Below are 21,996 nucleotides of genomic sequence, written 5' to 3'. Positions count from 1 at the left end.
AATCCGTATAGGACTACTGGAGGCTTGTTGGGAGGGGCAGTACTAGGGCAGTGCAAGAAAACAGGACCTTGAGTGATGTCATTCATGTTTTAACTGTATACAGCATGTACCCGAAGCTCAGATAACAAATGTCTGGGGAGAGGTAAGGGAAAACAGAATTGGGGATCTCTCATCTCTTCCTACATGTGGTCAGCAGCTACTGGGACAGATCTGTGTAAGTGTATAAATGTATATCAGTGCATAATTGTGTGTGTGCAAGGATGTACACATGTGTGATTATACAAATATGTATATTTTCTGAGGGAGTAGGAGGGCCCCATTCATCAATCTGCTATGAGGCTCAGCTTCTCCCAGTTACATCCCTGATGGCCCCCACTGATGTCCCCATTCTGTACTGTCCCACAGCGATGGAGGAGGAAATCCTCATGCAGATTTTTTTGCATCATGCAGGGCTTTTCTGAAGTAGTAAAATTTCCTGTAGAAGCATCTATAAAACTGCACAACTTCTGCGTCTGATCCAGCCGCCCAGGTCGCCTACAGTCTGGGAGGGATCACCATTTGTGGGGGGCTCCTGGGTGCAAAATCTGGTGGAGGTCCCCACTGAATGTAGTATACGTATCACTGGAAGCCCCACCTATAATCCAGCCCAGCCTACAGGACATAGATCAGTCCCTAATGCCCTACCATTGTGCGGTCCACCATTCTATACAACCAGTTTCCTGTGTACTGATGACTGAAGAACAGCTACTAGCAAAAAGAACTACCGTATGTCTGTCAAACTACTACTCCAAAAAATCACAGGCGGACTAGAGCTCCTGCACTGCATACAAGCATATACCATTGGCCACAATTACACGTTGTTGTATACTTTAAAATAAATTTGGCTTTTTTAATTGATTTATACATTATTTGCAAAGAAGAGAAAAAAGTGTGTCATAGGAGCTTATAAGCTGGTGGTGATAAATCATTGTCTGTGTCCAAGAGCAACATTAGATTGTGAGCCCCATAGGGACAAGGCAATTTGGCATGCTTTGTGCAGCGCTGTGTAATCTGTAGGCGCTATATAAATAAAGAATTATTATTATTATTATTAAAACATTAAATTAAAAAAGTAAATAAAATAGTAAAAAAAAAAAGAACAAAAACAGTGAAGCAAATTGTTACATTTTATATAAATTTATGTTAAAAGTAAATCATAAAGCTGAGGATCTTGTTTTCATGAGAGCTTTATGGCTTTACTAAAATAGCTTATTTATGACCATATTTTGATGTTAAACACTTCCAGGATTTGATCTAGAGAATAAATGTCAGTTCTTTGATGTGGAGGAGATCAGAATAAACTCTGATAAATGCAGAGCCCCCAGACAGGAAGACAATACATGGCCATATAAAAGGTTCCCACATAGGTTGGGAGAACACAGGGAGTACAATGTATCTGCTAAGTGAGAGAACAGATGGGAATGCAAGCGGTTTTGCCATAACCGTCTCGGCCTCTCTTCAGATTAAATAGATCTATTTTTGGTCTTTGAGCAAACATTCCGTGTGTGCTGCTGGCCGTTGTCCATCCTCTTCACCAGCCCCTATGAACCAGTTAGAATTGAGATAAAAGTAAGGCACACAAATGTCGTGCAGGCAACACAATATTGTATGTTTTATTGTGCTGATGTAAATGCAAGCAATGCACAGTCTCTACATAGTGGACCTGTGAGAGATGTCTTAGGCTTTTAATGTGTGCATTTTGTAGGCCACTAGCATTGGGGTTGTGCAATTCATCTGACATTAGTGGGGGAGTAAACTAATCCTGCCAATGTCCATAGGAAATGATGCCCACACTGCAAACAGGCAGGAATAGAGCTTGTCCTCTCTTTTTCGGTGTGGACAGTAGCCTTGGTGGCATAGTGATGTATGGTGTATGCACCACAAAATAAGCCGAATAAAAACCTATGGGACTGTGAGTTGTTTTGCGTGGTTAGCTTGCGGCCAAAGCACATGCTCGTGTTCCTTTGCCCTTATGCTGGAAATCCTTTTTACATTTTCTGCGCCAGTGTTCTGGCATGAAAAAGTCTGATGCTTTCAAGTCCTTCCTGGAAAATTGCTTGTACAGGAATGGCCCTGGCCCTCCATTGCATGGGATATTTTACAATGATTTTCACCAGTAACACTGTGAGCCATACATGAACGTAATTTATTATGAAGTGTTTGACTCTTAAAGGGACTTTCAAGGCTGCTTCACTGCAAGTGGCTCCACTGCTACTGGCAATTAGCTGATGAATGGATCTGAGAGGTGTTGCATCTACTTTGATTACTTAAGAAACTTACCATCAGATGGCTGATGCCTTCTGCCTGCCTCTGCCCTAATCTGTAATTTAGCCTGGCCAGGCACTTGGGCCCCAGTAGCCTTTTTGAAGTTAATGTACATATTACTAAAATAAAGTTTTTTCACAATTTAGATTAGGTTCCAGGATTATTAAATTACAGATTAAGGCAGAGGCAGGCAGGAGGAATCTACCATAAGATTCTTTCATATGCATCTTGATAGCCCAGCTATAGGATTGATAAGTATAAACTGGAAAAACACTAAATTAGTTATATCTTCAAGTAATGCTGGCTGGAGAAATCTAGAAACTCCAATCTTGAGGCATTTCCCCAATAAATCTGTTGTATTCTTTTGAAACAAATCAAGATTTGTTTGGCTTCTAGGATTTCTCATGCAACTGTATTCTTTCTCTCTTCCTCAGCCGTGACCCCACCTGGTTGTAACATCGACCAAGTAAATTTACTCCCACCTGCCAGAGGGTCTCCGCACAAGTCAAGCAACATAATAAAAAATGAAGATGTGGCCCCTATGGAGCTAACAGGAGAGCAGAGATCTTCAACGTTGTATAAGGTGCATTCAATATTGAACCTGATAAATGTCTGAAGACACAGGTTAAAGAATAAAAACTTGAATATAGAGTGTAGCTGCCAAACCTGAACTACTCCTGCTCAGCAGCCATACTGATGAGGATCTCTAGGAACCCACTTACTACATAGGACCTGTTATCTCTCCTGTCTGTCTTGGTACATATTTGTAATTCCCATAAAATAACAATTTTGAAGCCTCTTTTTTTAGAACTTGTAGTACATTGTGCCTTCTCTCTTTTCTTCAAAAGTTGACTAAATTTTGACATCCCCCTCCTCAATAGGAGCTATCTGTACGCACTGTCATGCTATCCACTAAGTATTGACCAAACCTATTTTGGGATGGCAACGCCATTCACACAGTTCCAAAAGTAATAAGAGAGGAAAGGTACAAAGTTGGAAAAGATGCTCCAGAATTGGGACACGTATGTTGGGCAGTTGTTTAATAATAATAATTCCTCTGTGTTTTTTGCCTTTTATAATTATAGATTACTCCTGTAATAAAAACCAGCACTCCTTGGAATGACCTCATGCTGGCTTTTGCATAAACATCCATATGAACACGCAGAAATCCATTTTAAAGCAAGGTGGAAGGGCAGAGCAGCAACTTTTTTTTGCTGATCTTGGCTCTGTCCTAATGGTGCAGAGCGTCCAACAGTGAAGAAAATAAGTAGCAGGTTAGCATTCCCCTTTGGGAGTGAATTGCATATACTTTTTAAGACCACTGATGTATATTCACTTTAAAGAGGTTTTCAGTGAATACAATTGTACATAAAATGGCTCTGTAGGGGCTGTTCTGTAACATTATAAAACGGGAATAAATAGCATCATTATGTGCACCCTGTTACCCTTTCATTTTGGTATCTCTGTTCCTGGATCCCTCAGCACTATTACTGGAGTGCTCCCAACTCCACGGAATACACTCAAGGAGACCACTCAGCCAAAGATTTTATTGAGCCGTGGCCTGCTTCCACTAGTGATTGGCTGAACAACCTCCCAATGTGTATCCAGAGTTTGTCTTATATTATTGCCCACCTGTAGAGCCCCCTTTTAAGTATCATTTTTATTTACCTGCAAAAACCTTCTAATCCTTGAAATTATTAGTGGTACAGTGCCCTCCAGTGGCAAAAGTGAGCATAACCGCATCATTACACAATGCCATTGCCTGATGCATTTTTGTAATTCCCTTCAAATGGGATGGAATCTGCAGTGGAGGCGCCAAACTAAGTCTCTGTCACAAACGTAAACTGAGCCTTGTGTTGACGTATATTTACAAAGAATCTTTTATATTGTATTCATGTGACTCTCATAATGATGACTAAAGCTCTGCATTGCATTGTATTATATGAGCTGTTACCCCCCCCCCCCCCCATTCCATACACCATACTAGGTCATGTGGACATTATAGAGGGGGTAGTCGCATGTGAGCCAGAACAGTAACTGATGGGCCAAGCCCCTCAATGCATTGCTGTAAATGTCTGGTCAGATTTCTCTGCAGCGATGAGATATGATTGTCTGCATGAAACAACCCATGTAACAGTAGGGATTATCTACATGTCACACATTTAACAGTGCCAGAACTTTGGATAAGTGGTCTTTTCAAGGTGGATTTGTTCACAAAATTTACTTCACAGCTGAATGTGGAAGACGAAAGCAAAGTATTAACATGAGTGCTTTTTCCTTACTGTGTCCACAGGCTGCACAGATTGTCTCAACTCAGCAGAACCTGGAGAACTCTCCTGCCAGTGGATCCTTTTCACCTTCTGTGTCCCACCTCACCCCCGAAAATGACCAACAGACCCCAATTCAAGTCTACAGCCCAGAACCACTCTCTACCCTTCAACCTCAAGACATCGCGCAGCCCAGCAGTTTCCAGGTATCACCTCCTAGCCAGAGCGAGGATTCCATCATGCAGCAGACAACTGCATTTCAGACTATGGAGTCTCAGTCCAGGGACACACTGCAGTCCGATAGGACAATGGTCTCCCTGTCACAGATGGCAGAAGCTACACAACAGGCTCAGCAGCCAGCATTACAGGAGCAAACACAGACTCTGCAGCAGCAGATGTCTTCTGCCTTATTTCCCACATCTAGCAATGCCATGCAAAACGCCATTCACCAGCTTCAGTCTGGGAGCTTCCAGTCTGGAGTCAGCAGCAGCGCAGATGTCGACTTGGTCCAGCAAGTTCTGGAGGCTCAACAACAATTATCCTGTGTGTTGTTTTCTAGTCAGGCTGGGAATGAAAACAAGCAGTCTACAATGGGACAAGTAGAAGATCAGATAAAAACTGGGATTTTTCAACTTATTGGTTCCATGCAGAGTTCTCCCAGTCAAAGCATCTTTTCCGCCTCTGATTCTGTGCATAACCGAACAGAAAATGTTCTCTCTGGGAGACCAGAGAATCTTCTCCAACAGGCTGAGAACTCCATAACAAGTCAACAGCAAGCTATGGAAACTAGTACATCCATGGTCATGGAGATGCAGCAAAGTATCCACCAGGCCCCTGGCTCAATGCAGTCTGACATATTCCAAACTCAGAGCCCTGGTGCAGGAAACATCCAGTCCCCTGTGTACCAACAAAGTCAACACCTAATGAGCAGCCTTGCTGCCAATGAAGAGATGCAGATGCAGTGCGATATGTTCTCCACCCCTGGAGTCACAGGAAATGATGGCAGCGCAGGGCAGCAGCAGGTATCAGCCTCCGGACCCAATCTTTTCCAATCTTCCACTCCTGCAGATAATGATAATTCCCAGAGTCGGACAGAACAGATGCAGAACAGTGTTTTTCAGTCGATTGTCCAGATGCAGCACAGTGGAGATGGACAGGCCCAAGTCAACCTCTTCTCACCTGCAGAAGAAATGCTTGGGGTTCAAACAACTGGTGGTCAACAGCAAGGGACTGGATTGTACCAACAAGCTGGGGATATGATGGCCCTTCAGCAAGGTAATTTTCTTCAGCCGTCTCCACACTCACATGCTCCTCTATTCCACTCCCAAAATTCTATAACTGATAACCAAAATTTATCTCAAGACACCCAAGGAAGCCTTTTTCACTCTTCAGGCTCCATTGGGCAGCATCCGAGCTCATCATCCTCTCAAGAGCAGATGCAGTCTTCACTTTTCCATCCACAGGAATCGATTGCATCTCCACCAGAGCAGTCGGCCACAAACATGTATGCTATGAGCTCTTTACAGAGCAGCCAAGTGCCTCAAGATAAGCCGCTATCATTTTTCTCAAGCCAGAACCCGCTCCAGGGAGCCGCAAGCCCAGATCAGCGTGCATCATACCAGCAACAAGCCCAATTGTCTCATATTCAGAATTCAGCAATTGCCCAGGAGCAGCAACAGCAGTCCCAACAGAACCTGTTCCAGACACAAAACCAACAGACCTCTATTTTCCAGACTCCTCACTCCATGGTCAGCATGCAAAGCAACCCTTCGCCTCATGAGCAGACTCAGAATATCCTCTTCAGTGCACAGAGTTCTATGGCCAATATGGCTGCACAAGAACAGCAGCAAAATATGCTATTCAGTCAGAGCCAAGAACCGATGGCTACACAAGAGCAACAAAACCAAGCCTTATTCCATGCACAAAACATGGAGTTTCAGGCCCAAAGCCCAGTCACTTCTCAGCATGAGCAACAGCAGTCACCCATGTTCCATAACTCTCCGCAGCTCCAACTTGTTCAAGCCTCACCCACATCCCCAGAGCAACAAGTGGCATTATATATCAATCCAGCCACAATGTCAGCCCTGCAGAACACTATGGGCCAGCCGGACCTGCAGCAGACCAACATGTACTCCCAGTCCATCCAGGGGAACACTCCCCCTCCTCAACAGCAAGCCGCCATGTTTCACAGCTCAGCAGCGGGAGCCATGAGTCAGATGCAGGGTGCCACAGCGTCCTCTCCGCAGACCACTGGGATGTTCTTGTTTGGAATCCAGAACAGTGAGTTATGACCACATATTTGCTAACACTATCCTGTTATTTGCTGCGTTTTTACAGTTTATTCACAATGGTATTTATATAAAGTTAGGCCCATAAATACTTGGATACAGACAATATTTTTCACATTTTTTGGCTCTGCACATCGCCTGCATCTGAATTGTTTTGTTCAAGATTCATTGTGGTAAAGTTCAGATTTTCAGCTTTGACTCCGTGGGTTGAACAAAATGATTGCATCACAATGTGAGCATCTAAAGTATTAGACACAATCCCATCATTCCAGGGGCTCAAAAGTGATAGGACAAATGAAATAATTGTAAATAAAAAGTTAATTTTTAATACCTGGTTGAAAACCCTTTGGTGATGCCCTGGAGTTCACGACTTCAGGCAGTCATTGCCAACAGACATTTCTGTGTTTCCTCCTTGTTAGTGCTCCCCCAGGCTTTTACTGCAGCTGTTTTTAGTTGCTGTTTGTGGGCCTTTCTGTCTGAAGTTTAGTAACAAGTGAAATGCTGCTCATTTGGGTTGAGATCAGGTGACGGACTTGGACATTCAAGAATGTTCCACTTGTTTGCTTTAATAAACTCCTGGGTTTGTTTGGCTTTATGGCTTCATTGTCCATCTTTATTATGAAACGCCAACCAATCAGTTTGGCCACATTTTGCTGGTTTTGAGTCTCACAATTCATCCAGCTGCTTCTGTCCTGTGTAACGTTATCAATAATTATTAGAGACCCAGTGACACAGGCAGCCGTGGAGGCCCAAGCCATCCCACTACCTCCAACATGTGTTATTGCATATTTCATGGAAATCGCGAAATATCCACCACTGTTGTCTTCTGTGGTTGTCCAGGTCTATTTGCATTTATGAGTTCCCCAGTCCTTTTCTTTCTCAGTATGTAGCAAACTGTGGGTTTTCACAGCTTAAGGATGGCTTGTTTCAGCTCCTTTTGTCCACATGTTTTGACAGCAAAATTTTCCAAATGCAAGCACTTCACCTCCCATAAACCCCAGGTCTTTTATGTGCATAATTGAGAATGATATTATAAGGGGGCTGGCCCACCTGCCCATGAAGCAGTGTTTGTCTTTAGTTACTTTTAAAAATTGGAGCAGCACCTATTAAGGAGCTGAAACTCCTAAACCCTTCATGTAATTTTAATGTGGATACTTTAAAATAAAAATCTGACAGTCTGGACTTTTTTTTTTTTTCCCCATGTGCGTTATATAACTATAACTTGAATATGTTTCAGTAAATAAGGTGAAAAAAAAAAACAATTTGGGTTGGTGTCCAAATATTTATAGACCTAACCGTATATATATTGCTTTCCACATCCGCTGCGGATTCAGTGTGTCTGTAGAACATGCAGGACCGATGTGGGAAATGTAAAGTTAACAAAGTTGATCTTGGGGTGGTTTTTGGAACCGTCACAGTTTTTGTAGTTTGCATTGGTAAAGAAAGTATTCTGATGCCTGTATAATATATATATTATTGTATCTCCTCCTTACAGACTGTGGTCAGCTGATGTCTCCAGGAGCAGGACCATTGCCTGATCAGATGATGGCGCTAGCTCAACAAGGCCAATCCCAGGGAGATGGGCAGTCAGTGAGCACACTCCTGTCACAACAATTGAATGAGAATCCAGCAATGACAACTGATCAGAATATGGAGAAAATCAGTGATTTACTGGTGTCACTCCACAACCAGGGGAACAATATGTCCAGTACTTATTAATAGGTAACTGGACAACTAACTAATGGCCAATCTACTATTGCTTATATAACAGGGAGGGGGGTCTCCTAGTGACTACGCTTAGTCTGCTACAGCAGAGAAGTCCTGGGAGGAGTAACAGTGTAAATCAGAAAATCCTCTGGTAATATTGGGCGATATCTTCGTTTCACATGTTCACCCTAATAAGGACAGTGTTGCAGTATAGTAGATGCTGAAGTCCCCAAAAATAACATCCCTACCTAGATAATGGCATTCACAGCAAGAAGACCTCTAAAACAGATGGCCCAAGTCCTAGTTCCTTCTTACCTGCGTGTGTGAAAAGGGCCTTATGGAGCGAGCACTTACCGCTGCCCCATTTACACTGTATGGGGGCTACAGCCAGGTGCAATGTATAGGCATTTGTGTTATTGTTATGGGGATCTCTCTGTCTTGTCTACTTTTCCTCACATTTATCATTTGTTTTCTTTTTCAGGTGCAATTAGAGGGATAGAAAATAAAACTGGATTCTTCTGTTTATTGGTCACGGTCCAAGTAGAAATGGCTTTTAGTGTTTTGTTCCCGACTCATACTCGTCTTTCTTCAGTATTTAGTGACCAAGACAACAAAGCTAATATGAGGTCTTACTCCGGAAAGCTGTAACACCCGAGACCCCATGGGGAGCAGCCCCTAGGGCATTCTCCAGTGGTTGTCATGTTTACCTCTTATTTCTTCTTTTGTCCATGTGTTTTATGTAGTTGTGTATGTATGTATATATAAATATGTACATAATATATAAATATATATAAATATATATTTTTCTTCCAACATTTTACCCTAAAGAAACCCTTTTAATCTCCCTCCCAAGATGATGTGATGGTGTACGCTTAATGCTTATACTTGTCTTATAACAGAGCAGTCTGTGTTAGCTAGTGAAGTAGCTGAGACACTGCCTGCTGCAGAACAGGCCTGGATCTGGAATGCCAGTTTGGTGCTACTGGGCTCCCATCAGAGACCCCTTTGGCAGGTGGTTTGACATTCTAGCGTTTGGCGGGAGGGTTGAGGGTTTTGACTTGTTGGGCAAGAAATGCTGCACTTAAACCTGCTTTCTGTTGCCCTCTAGTGGGTGACAGATGCAGTGATTTTTCACTTTATTGAGCCATGTAGATATATTTTAGTATCTAATCTCTTTCTAATTGCTCAATTTTCTCCTGTGTTTTTTATGTGTATTCCCTAATCTCTCCTCTATGGAGGCATTGTATCTGGGAGTGGACACTTTTTGGCAGCAGTGCTATTAAAACGGCCAGTCCCTGATTTTAAGTTAGAGCAGGTTTATTACCAATATGAAGGGAACTTTTTCAGAAAGGGGGCCATAGCTGGTCATTTTAATTTTTTTTTCTGTTGCGTATACGGTTTTGAAGTCTCTCGGTTTTTACCTGATGTGTGATTTTTTTTTTTCTTCCCAAAAACTCTATTTTGTATTTAGGAAACTGGTATTTGCTACATGTACTGAAGAAAAGTGCATTGGCAGAGGTATCTATAAAAAGTATATAAAATGCTAAAGTTTATATATATAAATACTATACATAAGATATTCTTTTTGCACACATTTGTGGCAGATTTGGTCTGTCTTGGTCTCTGTAGCTCCTTTGGTAAGGTATGTTAAGAGCTGGCAGTGCTGCTTTGGTTTGGGAGAGGAAGGTAGGTCCTGAGAGGGGCACTCGTGTGTCGTTTGGGCTTTTGGAAAGCTGTCTGTAGTTCCAGAGTAAAATTTCTTCTCATACTTTATCATGTATTTTGACATCTTAAGATAAGAAGGCAGTGCTGTGCTGTATTGGAAACCAGATTGGAAGTCAATGCAGACCCCCGACTTACAGGACTGGTTGCACCTAATGACGATTGTAGTGTCCCATTCTCACCAGTGTAATGAATTACGGACAGCAATGTTTTTACCTGCACTTGCCCCTCAGCAACAAATGCAGATCATATTCAGAAGTGAATATGGGTCAATAAGCATATAAAACACAGCTGTGTTGAGTTACTTTTAGCCTCATATTCAGGGGTTTCTTCAGCTGAAACTAACCTGTATGTGAATTACTCGAATGCTGTTTGCTGGATTTTATGTTGTGTTTAGGCCAAAGAGGGGGATACTGTTATTGTCTTTTAGGAAAGTTTTGAAACACAAGTGATGGCTTCTGACACTATCTTTTTTTAATTTTTTTTTTTTTTTTTTAATCCTCCCTACATTTCCGTATGTAAAAAGTTGCTTTCCCTTTTATCTATTAGTGTAGAGCTGTGATCTGTGACCACAGTTTTATTATACTTCCTAGGAGGAGTCTGAAACACGGTTCTGGTCTCATTTTCGCCATCCTGCAGATAGGGACAGCAGATGATATGCTAAGGATCCTCCATCACCTACACACGTTGGTGATGTCATTTTTATTGGAAGAACTTGTATAATCTATGAAATTGTTTACGGTTCCTTTATTTAAACTGCATTAAGGACCCTAAAAAGACCTGGAGGAACAATATCACATACTCCTATTATATTTTATTACAGATTATTAAATACCATCCTGAGACACCAAATTATTAAGACATAAGATATAAGACTCTGCTCTGTGTGGATCAGTTTAACTCTTTTATACACTTAATGAAGAACGTTGGCACTTTTTAGTATTTTATAAATAAAATATCACTTTTATCAATGACACAATCAGAAATGTTGTCTGTTTAATCTCTGTGCTGCAGCAAAATGGCAAAAAAATAACTTTCATTTCAATTGTAGCCAAATTAAAGTCTTAATTATAAAAAAAAGAGAAAACTCATTAGGAAATCTTGAGTTTTTTTCTTTAAAGTGTCAGAACACAAACAGAATATCAGAATGCGACAAGGTTTGGATTCACTCTCCAGCTTTGGCCTTGCATATACATGATGACTAGGATGGCTCCATGTGCTGGACCCTCAGTAAATTGTGCAGTGCCAATGCTCCGTGCATTATCTTACGGAAAAAAATATTCTCTCTTGTGTCCTCCTATAGAAAACCTACAAGTCATTGTCTGATTTACCAGAGTGGCCACCTATAGATAACACAAGGAACAGGAATTTCTGTATTGGTTCTTCTCTAGTATACCAATTCCCTTCCTACTCTTAAGGAGCGTGTAGCTCATAAACAGTCATAGGTGAATTCGGTATGTTGCTGCTACGAGATTATTCAAGGTACATTTGTTCTTTGGACACAGTTTTTCACCATCCTATAAAGATTCATTGACACAATGTTCCATTTAGGGAATGTCTTTAAAATATGACCATTCATGGTGAAACTTGTATAGCACTGAAAATGGCTAGCGGATAAGAGTGGTGCTACAACTAAGGCAAAAATAAACACACTTCACCTTTGTCATAGTAAGTTAGTCTTGTTCAATTCTCAATAAACTGTATTTTTGTAATTTATTACTGGCCAATGCTGCATCCATCTCTAACACTGCAGGATCTAGGTTGTATGAATGTGTGCAGGTAGGACAGATGGGTTCACGGGGAAAATTAAAATCTTGTTTTTGTTTTTTAAATATTTTTAATCAGAATGACTTTTTAGCTGTGGTCACTACACAAGTGTGAAGATATGGTTTTCAGGCTCCCTTTTTTTCTTTTTCTGTTAATAAAACCACAGCATCCTGTAATCTCTGCAGGACTAACATTGACCATACAGAGCTTGTAGTTATTATCTGAACATCCCGCTCCCAGAATTGTACAGCCATAGACCACAGTTTTGGTAGAATTTATTCCATCATTATACCTTATGTTTGGTTGGAAACTTCACTGACTTGAAATCATTGCTAGACAGCTTATGATTCATGTTTACGAAGGTAAGATCTGTCTTGTTGAAGAGTGAGCGACCTGTGCATCACATTAACCTGATACATTCAGTCATAAGAAATGCTTTAGAAATTCATTATGGAGAAAACCATTCCTTAGTTGCTTTGGTAGTTAGTTGGTCACTTACTTGTGGCAAGCTCCGCTGTGATTATCATATACAGTAATATATGATTTAGATCTATAGATCACACACTCCCAACATGGTATCCATACAACATGGCATAAGTGAGCGGTGCAGGGCACGGCTCTGGGGTCATGAGCAGCAGTTTCTTTTATACCAGCTACACACAGTTTGTTCTGTCAAGGGGCAGAGGTATTTTTATTGTTTTTAGCAATCTTGTAATAACGTGTTAAATATTAAACAAATGATATTTTGCTTCTATTGGGACATTTGTATACTCTTTGCAATTATATTTCTGTAAACGGCTCAAATCCATAAATAAAACATTGTAAGTTTTCAGTTGCGTGCATTGCCTTTATTCATTCAAATTGATATGCTCTGCATTGTTCTAGAGATTTAGGGGGGTATAACAAAGTCACTCATATGCAGAACAAAATGATTACTGTGCTTTTTTTATGTAAAAGGATGAATCAAGGACAGATACTTGCTAGCAATGCTTGTATTAATTGATAAATGTTTGAAACAATTCCTACTTCATATAGCGCTACATGTTGCAATAATATAATCCACCTCTGCTAAGAAGAGTAACTGCTATAGGTAGGCTTAAAATATTACACTGAAACATTAAAAACATTGTGTAATTAGTGAGTTTACCAAATCTCACTAACCTAACCATTACAATTTGCATAAATTACAGGCGGTCCCCTACTTAAGGACACCCGACTTACAGACAACCCATAGTTACAGACAGACCCCTCTGACCTCTGATGAAGCTTTCTGAATGCTTTACTATAGTCGCAGACTGCAATGATCAGCTGCAAGGTGTCTGTAATGAAGCTTTATTGATAATCCTTGGTCCCATTACAGCAAAAAATGTTTAAACTCCAAATGTCACTGGGGCCAAAATTTCTTTTGTCTGGATCTACAATTATAAAATATACAGTTTCGACTTACATACAAATTCAACTTAAGAACAAACCTCCAGACCCTATCTTGTATGTAACCCGGGGACTGCCTGTAGTAGTACATGAAATAAATACATAGTATGTGATATAAATCATCAGAAGGTTCTTCTTTCTTCACTTTAGCCTCTCGTGCTCTTTCTTTCTGATCATCTCAATTGCCTGCTGAATTCCATCTTCCTAGTAAGGACAGAAGCTTTCTGCGATGTCACATTACATAAGGGAGTGGGAGGAGTGAGTCCCAGAGATGCCATCATATCTGCTGGATGGAGACCTAGCTGCGGAGTTACCAACCAGATTCCTAATCGTATAATGACTTTTACATTTTATTCCAAGTGAAAAGTTTCCAGCACAGTCTGAGTATACTGCAGCACATCCCCCCCCCCCCCCCCTCACACACAAACACATCATACGTTATTATGAAGGAGGGAGAAGAAAAAGTGATGCAAATATATGGCCCAAGCAAAGAATATTTTATTAGAAAATATTGTTATAAATAGCAAGATACGAGACGCATACAAATTAATATCAATTAGAATGTGCCAATATTCAGCACAATATCTCCCAATGGGAAAGGGAACCAGGTCCCAGACCCAGGGACAACCCACAACCCTGCCTCAACAACCCTCAAGTCACCCCCAATTTTCTACATGAAAATACTAGGCAATCCTGGAAAATAGTTGTATACAATACCTCAAATTGAAGAAAAAGTAATAAGGAAACAAGTAATCCAATGAAAGAAAAAGGTAAGAATGAGGCAGATCAGGCGGGGTGGGGGGAGTGAAGGAGAATAGGCTGTGGCTAAGAGACCCCACGCATTGCTTTACGTGGTCGTGACTTCCTGAGGATGTCACGACAGCGTGACACAAAGCGTGGGGTCTTGTACCCACATCCTATTCTCCTCCCCCGCCTGATCTGCCTCATTCTTACCTTTTTCTTTCATTGGATTACTTGATTCCTTATTACTTTTTCTTCAATTTGAGTTATTTTATACAACTATTTTCCAGCGTTTCGTATCTTGCTATTTACACAGATTACGCAGCGCTGCACAGAGCTTTCCAAATTGGCCCATGTCCCCAATGAGGCTCACAATCTAATCAACCTACCAGTATGTTTAGCAGTGTGGGAGGAAACCCAAACAAACCAGGAGAGAACATACAAACTCTTTACCCATATGATCGCTAGGAAGATGTGGATCGATACTTCTGTGCACCTCCATCCCTTCCATGTTCTCTACATCTTAGGGTATATACCTGTACCTTCAGAGCCAGGATCCAGCTGTGGATGGAACATCCCAAGAAATGCCAAAATCATTGAAGAAAGATTATCCTGGCAGTCTTACAGACTGCAATGGAGCACACGATGGCCAGAGCTTCATAGACTGACCTGTGAGTCAGCCACAAACAGAAGTTCTCATCGCAGGGCAACTAAGGAAAACAAAAAAATCTCCTGTTCTTTCAATCTCGGGGAGTACCGTTAGACAACATTTATCCTCTATTCTGTGGATAGGGGTTAAAAGATTTTTATGGGAACCCCCCTTCCCTTTAAGATAAGTACCTTGAAACACCTAGGGCAATGGTGGCGAACCTATGGCACGGGTGCCAGAGGTGGCACTCCGAGCCCTTTCTGTGGACACCCAGGGCATCACCCAAGCACAGAGTTTGCCAGACAGGACTTCCTCCTGTGGTCCAATACAGCCCAGGACGTGCCATGCTCAGTGCCATTTTAAAGTAACATCCTTGGTTGCCAGGGCTACTGGAGGAACAAGAAAGTGTAGACAGAGATTATTGTTGAAGCGCCTGCTCTGGGAATCCTGTTTTTCCTCTTCAGGGGACCCTGAATCCAAGTTCTCAATCTTTCTATTGTATTGGTGAACTCAGGACACCAATACGATTGAAACCTGTGATACAGCAGCGATCAATTTAACATGTTACTGCTTTTATTGTCATGTTGGCACTTTGCAACATATAAGTGGCTTTTGGTTGTACTTTGGGCACTCTATCTCCAAAAGGTTCGCTATCACTGATCTAGGGTATCATGGGTATAAATGTAAAATAAACATAAATTAAAGCATAACTAGAAGTTACAAAGCGGCTTTATTTGACCTGATGGAGCGACAGGCAATGCTCAGAGCCTGGTGCTGCCAGCTTTTACTTGATTATCAGGGGGAAAGGGTTTACCCTCATGCTGACCCACAGTCAACCCATATTTATTGTTGGCATTTTTCTCCAACACCTCTTTTTTCAGTACAAATCCACCAGCAAAGGATAGGTCGAAATCCTCATTGGCTGCAAAGCGGATGGGCTTTTCTTCCCCAATCTTTTCCAATCGGGCTTGCCATGCCTCCAGGATTTGGGAACGTTTCTCAGGAGGAGTGTGTGCAATGCTGTAACTGATCTGAGGCTCTAGTACTTGGAAGCCACAAAAGTTCAAGATTCCTCTCTGTGTAAAAAGGCAAAAATGAAATGATCACAAAAGCTAAACAGGTTTTAGGCATTAGTTGTTTAGTCACAGAAACTGACCCACAGGATATAAAAAAAAACATTAAAAAGTTTAATTCACATTGAAGTCCAAGGATGCAAATGTCATCCTTTTAAGCTTACAAGGGAACCAGTCACTACATTTTCACAAATTCAGCTAATGACAGATTCCCACTAGCACTATTAACTAAATGTTAAGTTAAATATGGGTTTCCTATACATCCACATAAATCAACTTTAAGTTATATTCCCTGGCATCAGAGGAAGCATGTCCTACTTGGCCAGCTACTCCTGTTTACTCCTCCCCATGTCCCATGCCACTTCTGAGCATGTGAACAGGGTGACATCATATACGGTCCTTTAGCCTCCTAACATTAGCAAACTGCTTACCATGAATATATCTGATCACATGAAATCACAGCATCCTCCTGATCCTCCATGGAAGCATGCTGTAACATCATGTGATCAGATCCATACATGGGGTAGATGTTACTAAACCTTAAAGTCGTGTGACCAGGATAACATCATCTAAGTGCCCAATTATGTAACAGATCGCGAATAGTGGGTGTGAGCAGGCAAATAAGGGTTGTGCATTAGTGGGGTGAAAGGGCCAGGAACCCTTATCAAGGCATAAGAATGCACAAACCTGGGCCAAAATTTGAGCAAACTGCTAAGGAGGGGTGATACATCAGATGCCTGCAAAGATGCGCTTGTGTTCCACCAAAATGCTCCAAGAGCATTTGTCTGGTTGATTTCCAGTTTCATCTCAATTTAACAGCTAAGAAAAGCATTTATGAATGACGTCACATACATACAGTACAGACCAAAACTTTGGACACTTTCTCATTCAAAGAGTTTTCTGTATTTTCATGACTATAAAAATTGCAGTTTTGTAGTGTGAATCTATGAATTAACACATGTGGAATTATGTACCTTAAAAGTGTGAAACAACTGAAAATGTCTTATTCTAGGTTCTTCAAGTAGGCACCTTTTGCTTTGATTACTACTTTGCACACTCTTGGCATTCTCTTGATGAGCTTCAAGAGGTAGTCACCTGAAATCTTCTCCCAACAGTCTTGAAGGTGTTCCAAGAGATGCTTAGCGCTTGTTGGCCCTTTTGCCTTCACTCTGTGGTCCAGCTTACCCCAAACTATCTCTATTGGGTTCAGGTCTGGTGACTGTGGAGGCCAGGTCATCTGGCGTAGCACCCTATCACTCTACTTGATTTAACAAAGCCTGGAGGTGTGTTTGGGGTCACTGTCCTGCTGAAAAATAAATGATGGTTCAACTAAATGCAAACCGGATGGAATAGCATGCCATTATAAGATGCTGTGGTGAACCATGCTGGTTCAGTATACCTTCAATTTTGAATAAATCCCCAGTGGAAAGGGGCATGTAGAGTCCATTTGTTTACCTTTTCTGTGTCACACAACGGCATAGTAGTTGGAACCAAAGATCTCAAATTTGTATTCATCAGACAAAAGCACAGATTTCCACTGGTCTAAGGTCCATTCCTTGTGTGGTGTAGCCCAAACAAGTCCCTTCTGCTTGTTGCCTGTCCTTAGCAGTGGTCTCCTAGCAGCTATTTTCAGTCTCCTCTTAACAGTTGTTGTAGAAATGTGTCTGCTGTTAGACCTCTGTGTGGCAGTGACCTGGTCTCTAATCTGAGCTGTTGTTAACCTACGATTTCTGAGGCTGGTGACTCGGATGAGCTTATCCTTTGCAGCAGAAGTGACTCCTTTCCAGGGGTGTTCCTCATGTAAGCCAGTTTATTCATAGCGCTTGATGGTTTTGCAACTGCACTTGGGGACAGTTTCACAGTTTTCCCAATTTTTCGGACTGACCGACCTTCATTTCTTAATGATGGTCCCTCATTTTTCTTTACTTAGCTGCTTTTTCTAATCATAACACACATTCTGACATGAATAGGACTATCTACCTGACCCCTGCACACAACTGATGGTCCGAACCCCATTTATAGGCAAGAAATCCCACTTCTTATACTTGACAGGACACCTGTGATGTGAAAACCTATTCTGGTGACCACCTCTTGAAGCTCATCAAAAGAATGCCAAGATTGTGCAAAGCAGTAATCAGAGCAAAAGGTGGCTACTTTGAAGAACCTAGAATATAAGAAATGCCTCATAGTAAAGCCCGGGGACAGGTGGCCTGCCTACGGAGATCTATAAAAAATTTGGGTCTCCCAAGCTGCTGGAGACCTTTCTGTCTGCTGCGGAATTCGTCTCCTTACCTTCATCCATGAACAAGGCAATCATAGTTGTCATACAGAAGCCGGGTAAAGATAGTTTGCCACCAGATTCCAGCCGACCCATCTCTTTGCTTCCCACAGACATTAAAATTATAGCAAAAGTTCTATCACAAAAACTCGGTTATATGCTCTATCATACATTCGGATCAGCCCAATCGTTCCACAGCCATTAGTGTCCGCAGATTGTTTCTTAACTTGCAGCTCCCGGTAGATTACTATGGAGACAGGGTCATTTGCTCGCTGGCTGCTGCTAAAGCATTCAATCGTGTTGAATGTGATTATCTCTGGGGTGCTGGATAGGTTTAGCCTGGGCAAACAGTGGTGATAGATATCATTAATGAAGTATATTCAGTACAGATTGTTAGGATTTGTGGAGGACCTACCCACCATGGAGACAGCAGTGGCCCGCTTATTCTATATGGTGCGTAAACTAATTGCCCAACACTGGCTGGACCAGGTCTGAATTTGTTGATGAGGCCAATTGGGTAATCCAGTTGGAGAAAGGGATCTTTCACAAACCTGGGGCCTTGAAGAAACCTGCTACGGACTTGGTCTCATATGATTTTACATGTTATGATTTACATAAGATGACTGGTCTGCTTTGGCCATCCACAGTTGGAGTCATCCAAAGTTCTGGCATTTTAATCCTGGGGTATGCATATTAACAATTTGGTGAGCCTACGGGATGCTCTGTTACTCTCCCATGGACCTTATCTTTATTGATCTAGAGACAGAGAAAGTTCTGTAGAATCACAGACTGGGATGGAGGAGCTGATAGGGAACAGGGGAAATCTTGTACCTCACTATTCTATGTAGGAGACGTCTGTATCCACAGTCCTGAACACATCCACCTCTGACACACACACGGCTGTATGATTATTACAGCCCCATACATGTCTGTGATTCACTTTCTACGTATGGTAATAGAATCAGGCTTCTTGGGCAATGGAGTATGTGTCCCTTCTGCCTGCTTTCAATCTGCTGTTTAAGGAAATTTACAGGACCTTCAAAGTTCCTGAAATGGATCTTTCATGGGTGAAGGTCATCATGCCACCTACATCCCTGCACTGAGCCTTCGGCAGGAAAAGAGATGGGGATGTCAGATGCTGTGGGAGCGTGACTGGAGGTAAGTAGCCAATTTATTATTTTTATTTCTAGGCATAAGTATACTGGGGGAGACTGTGCATACTGGAGGGGCTGTGTACACGGAGGATGGTTTGTATACTGGGGGGAGGCTGTGCACACAGGGAGTGCTCTGTATACTGGTGGATCTGTATATAGGGGCTGGATTTTAATTCAACTGAGTGACCTTATATGGAGTACTGTATATCATTTAATAATTTGGGAGTATCTATATGGGGGCTTCTATAAATCAATTAGTGAAACAGTATATAAATAAAACTGGTGTGTATATAAATTAGCAGGGTGCTGTAAATCAGGGTGTGTGGTGTATATAATTCTGGTCGCTGAACGTACTAAAATTTATTTGGGGGACTATATAAAGGATGTTTTATGTAGGGAATAGTGCATAATATATATTTAGGAACACAATCCATTATACTGTAAGTCACTGTTTTATTTAGGGGCGTCGTGTGGAGTTGTGCTGCATGGAGCTGAAGACATCTGACTGTAAATTCAGCAGAGATAAACCATGGCTGAGAGAAATCGTAAAGAAGTCCTTTTCCTGGAACAGTTCATTACCTGTTAGGTACTAGATACAAGATGTCACTAATTCCTGTGTCATTGAGTGACTACTTTTGTGTGAGGTACCATCTTTTGGTGCGGGCAGCATTTATCATTTTTGCCTCAGGCAGCCAAAATGCTAGAATCGACCCTGCTCTCCCTTCTTTTATTGCATCTTTTATTTTGGTTGTATTCCAAAAATGGGTTACATGGTGGGCTGTAGTATGATGTAAGACCCACATGTGTCCCCGGCGCACCAGATACATCAAGATGTACTCTGCGATCGGCTGTGGTGATGACAGGCCTGAACTGTTGAAGACTATAGTTCATGCCCAGGCCAGTCACTCTGCTGCCAGCTGTGCTCTCCTCTTCATACTCCTCCAAGCCCACTTGGAGGTTGTTAGCGAAAAGGTGGAAATAAAAGCAATTCCCGAAACTGCAATTATTTATGTGCTTCTACGCCATAAAACTGGCATTCAAGCCCTTTTTAATGCCCCCTTTAGTGGCTGACTGACACAAGAGCATTATTCCCTCTATAGTTTTCACAAAAATAGCAGTCAAATTACCTGTACTGGCCAGAGAAGGATATTCATATCTCCATTGATTCCAATTGGGGTGTACATGGACTGCATCGCACCAGTGGTGAAGGACAGAACTGCCTTCTTATCCTACAGAGATATTATTTATCATAAATATGACTTGTTATGAATGAAAAGCAATATATTTAATATATACAATAATTATGAGAAGGCATCTTACCTTAAATGGTCCATTATCAAACATAGATGACATATTGTAGGCAAATCCCTGAGTTAAAACTCTATCAAACCAGCCCTTGAGCATAGCGGGGAGTCCGAACCAGAACATTGGGAACTGTCAAACACAAAGTCAACACATGGGCAGTTACTATAGCAGCCAGTCAGGGACCTACTTTGTTTTATAAAGGCATCTGAAAATGTAAAGCTAGGATTTCATTGCTTACCATGAGCACAATGTTTTTACAGTACAGTTGTAAGTATGCAAACCTGAAATATGACAAGATCTGCAGCTTCCAGCTTTTTCTGTTCAGCTATAATGTCTTTGCTGAGCCGACCCTTCTTCCAGGCATTCATTGATTCCACACCATATTTAAAGTTTTCAGGATCCTGAGCATTTCCTGCATAAAATATATATATATATATTAGAGGAATCATCACTGTTAATATTGGCCAAAGGTGGATGCTTGGTTTAAATAGAGGAATTCATGTGTTAACAAACCACCATAAATGATGTAGTCTTTCAAAACAAGGTACATGTTTATGTGGCATCCAAGATTTTGATTTCTCAAGGTCAGCATACATCTTGGGTTAATGTTGACCAAATGATCTAATGAAGTTGAAACCAGAAGTATACATACACATTATACAAATCTATACTGTCTCCTTCCTGAGCAGGATGACGGCTGGACATTCCCTTCTTGATTTTACTTGAATATAATTGTTTGTGCAGATGAAGAAGCACCATCAGGTTTCTGGAAATTGCATCCAAGGATGAACCAGACTTGTATAGGTCCAAAATTCTCTTCCTGAAATCTTGGCTGATTTCTTTAGTTTTTCCCCATGATGTTACACAAAGAGACAGTACGTTTCAGGAGTGTCTTAAAATACACCCACAGGTGTGTGTCTAATTAACTCATCTGTTGCAAGTAAACTAGAAGCTAATAATAATTACCATCCAAAGACTGTCCTAAATTGTTTATAAAATATCCCTCTCATTATTCTGGAATTTGGCAAATATCATGAATTGTGTTAATCCTAATTGACCTTAAACGGTAAAAGGTTTTTCTGATTTTAATGTCAGACAATGAGAAAAACATGAAAATGTGCATTTTTATATAGTGTATGTAAACTTCTGGTTTCCATTGTATGTGGGTATGTGTATGTGGGGCCTTGGGTCCCAGAAGAAGAAGAAGAAATAAGAAGGATCAGAAGCTTGGATTCCAGTAAGCTCTGTTTACCAGCTCCAGAACTGTCTGGAAACACATTTATTCCATTCCGTTGTAACCCTATCTACAG

The 21,996-nt window shown here is 41.4% G+C and overlaps 2 protein-coding genes across 9 annotated transcripts in view; one reads left to right on the top strand and one right to left on the bottom strand.

The window, feature by feature from the left end:
• Positions 1-11,382, top strand: part of NFAT5 (nuclear factor of activated T cells 5) — a 79,153-nt gene extending 67,771 nt beyond the window's left edge. For all 6 annotated transcript variants that reach the window (XM_072117364.1, XM_072117360.1, XM_072117361.1 and 3 more), the window contains 4 exons: positions 2,739-2,887; positions 4,598-6,851; positions 8,355-8,581; positions 9,048-11,382. In XM_072117364.1, the coding sequence (XP_071973465.1) occupies positions 2,739-2,887; positions 4,598-6,851; positions 8,355-8,578 (2,627 nt within the window). In that variant the 3' untranslated portion in view covers positions 8,579-8,581; positions 9,048-11,382. The remainder of the gene's footprint in view (positions 1-2,738; positions 2,888-4,597; positions 6,852-8,354; positions 8,582-9,047) is intronic.
• Positions 11,383-15,587: 4,205 nt separating this feature from the next.
• Positions 15,588-21,996, bottom strand: part of LOC140070636 (NAD(P)H dehydrogenase [quinone] 1-like) — a 75,588-nt gene continuing 69,179 nt past the window's right edge. For all 3 annotated transcript variants that reach the window (XM_072117359.1, XM_072117358.1, XM_072117357.1), the window contains 4 exons: positions 20,968-21,098; positions 20,702-20,815; positions 20,509-20,610; positions 15,588-15,952 (listed from right to left, as the gene is read on the bottom strand). In XM_072117359.1, the coding sequence (XP_071973460.1) occupies positions 15,638-15,952; positions 20,509-20,610; positions 20,702-20,815; positions 20,968-21,098 (662 nt within the window). In that variant the 3' untranslated portion in view covers positions 15,588-15,637. The remainder of the gene's footprint in view (positions 15,953-20,508; positions 20,611-20,701; positions 20,816-20,967; positions 21,099-21,996) is intronic.

This window comes from Engystomops pustulosus, chromosome 7 (assembly GCF_040894005.1).
Source record: "Engystomops pustulosus chromosome 7, aEngPut4.maternal, whole genome shotgun sequence".
NCBI lineage: Eukaryota > Metazoa > Chordata > Amphibia > Anura > Leptodactylidae > Engystomops > Engystomops pustulosus.
This window is presented reverse-complemented; position numbering and strand designations above follow the sequence as displayed.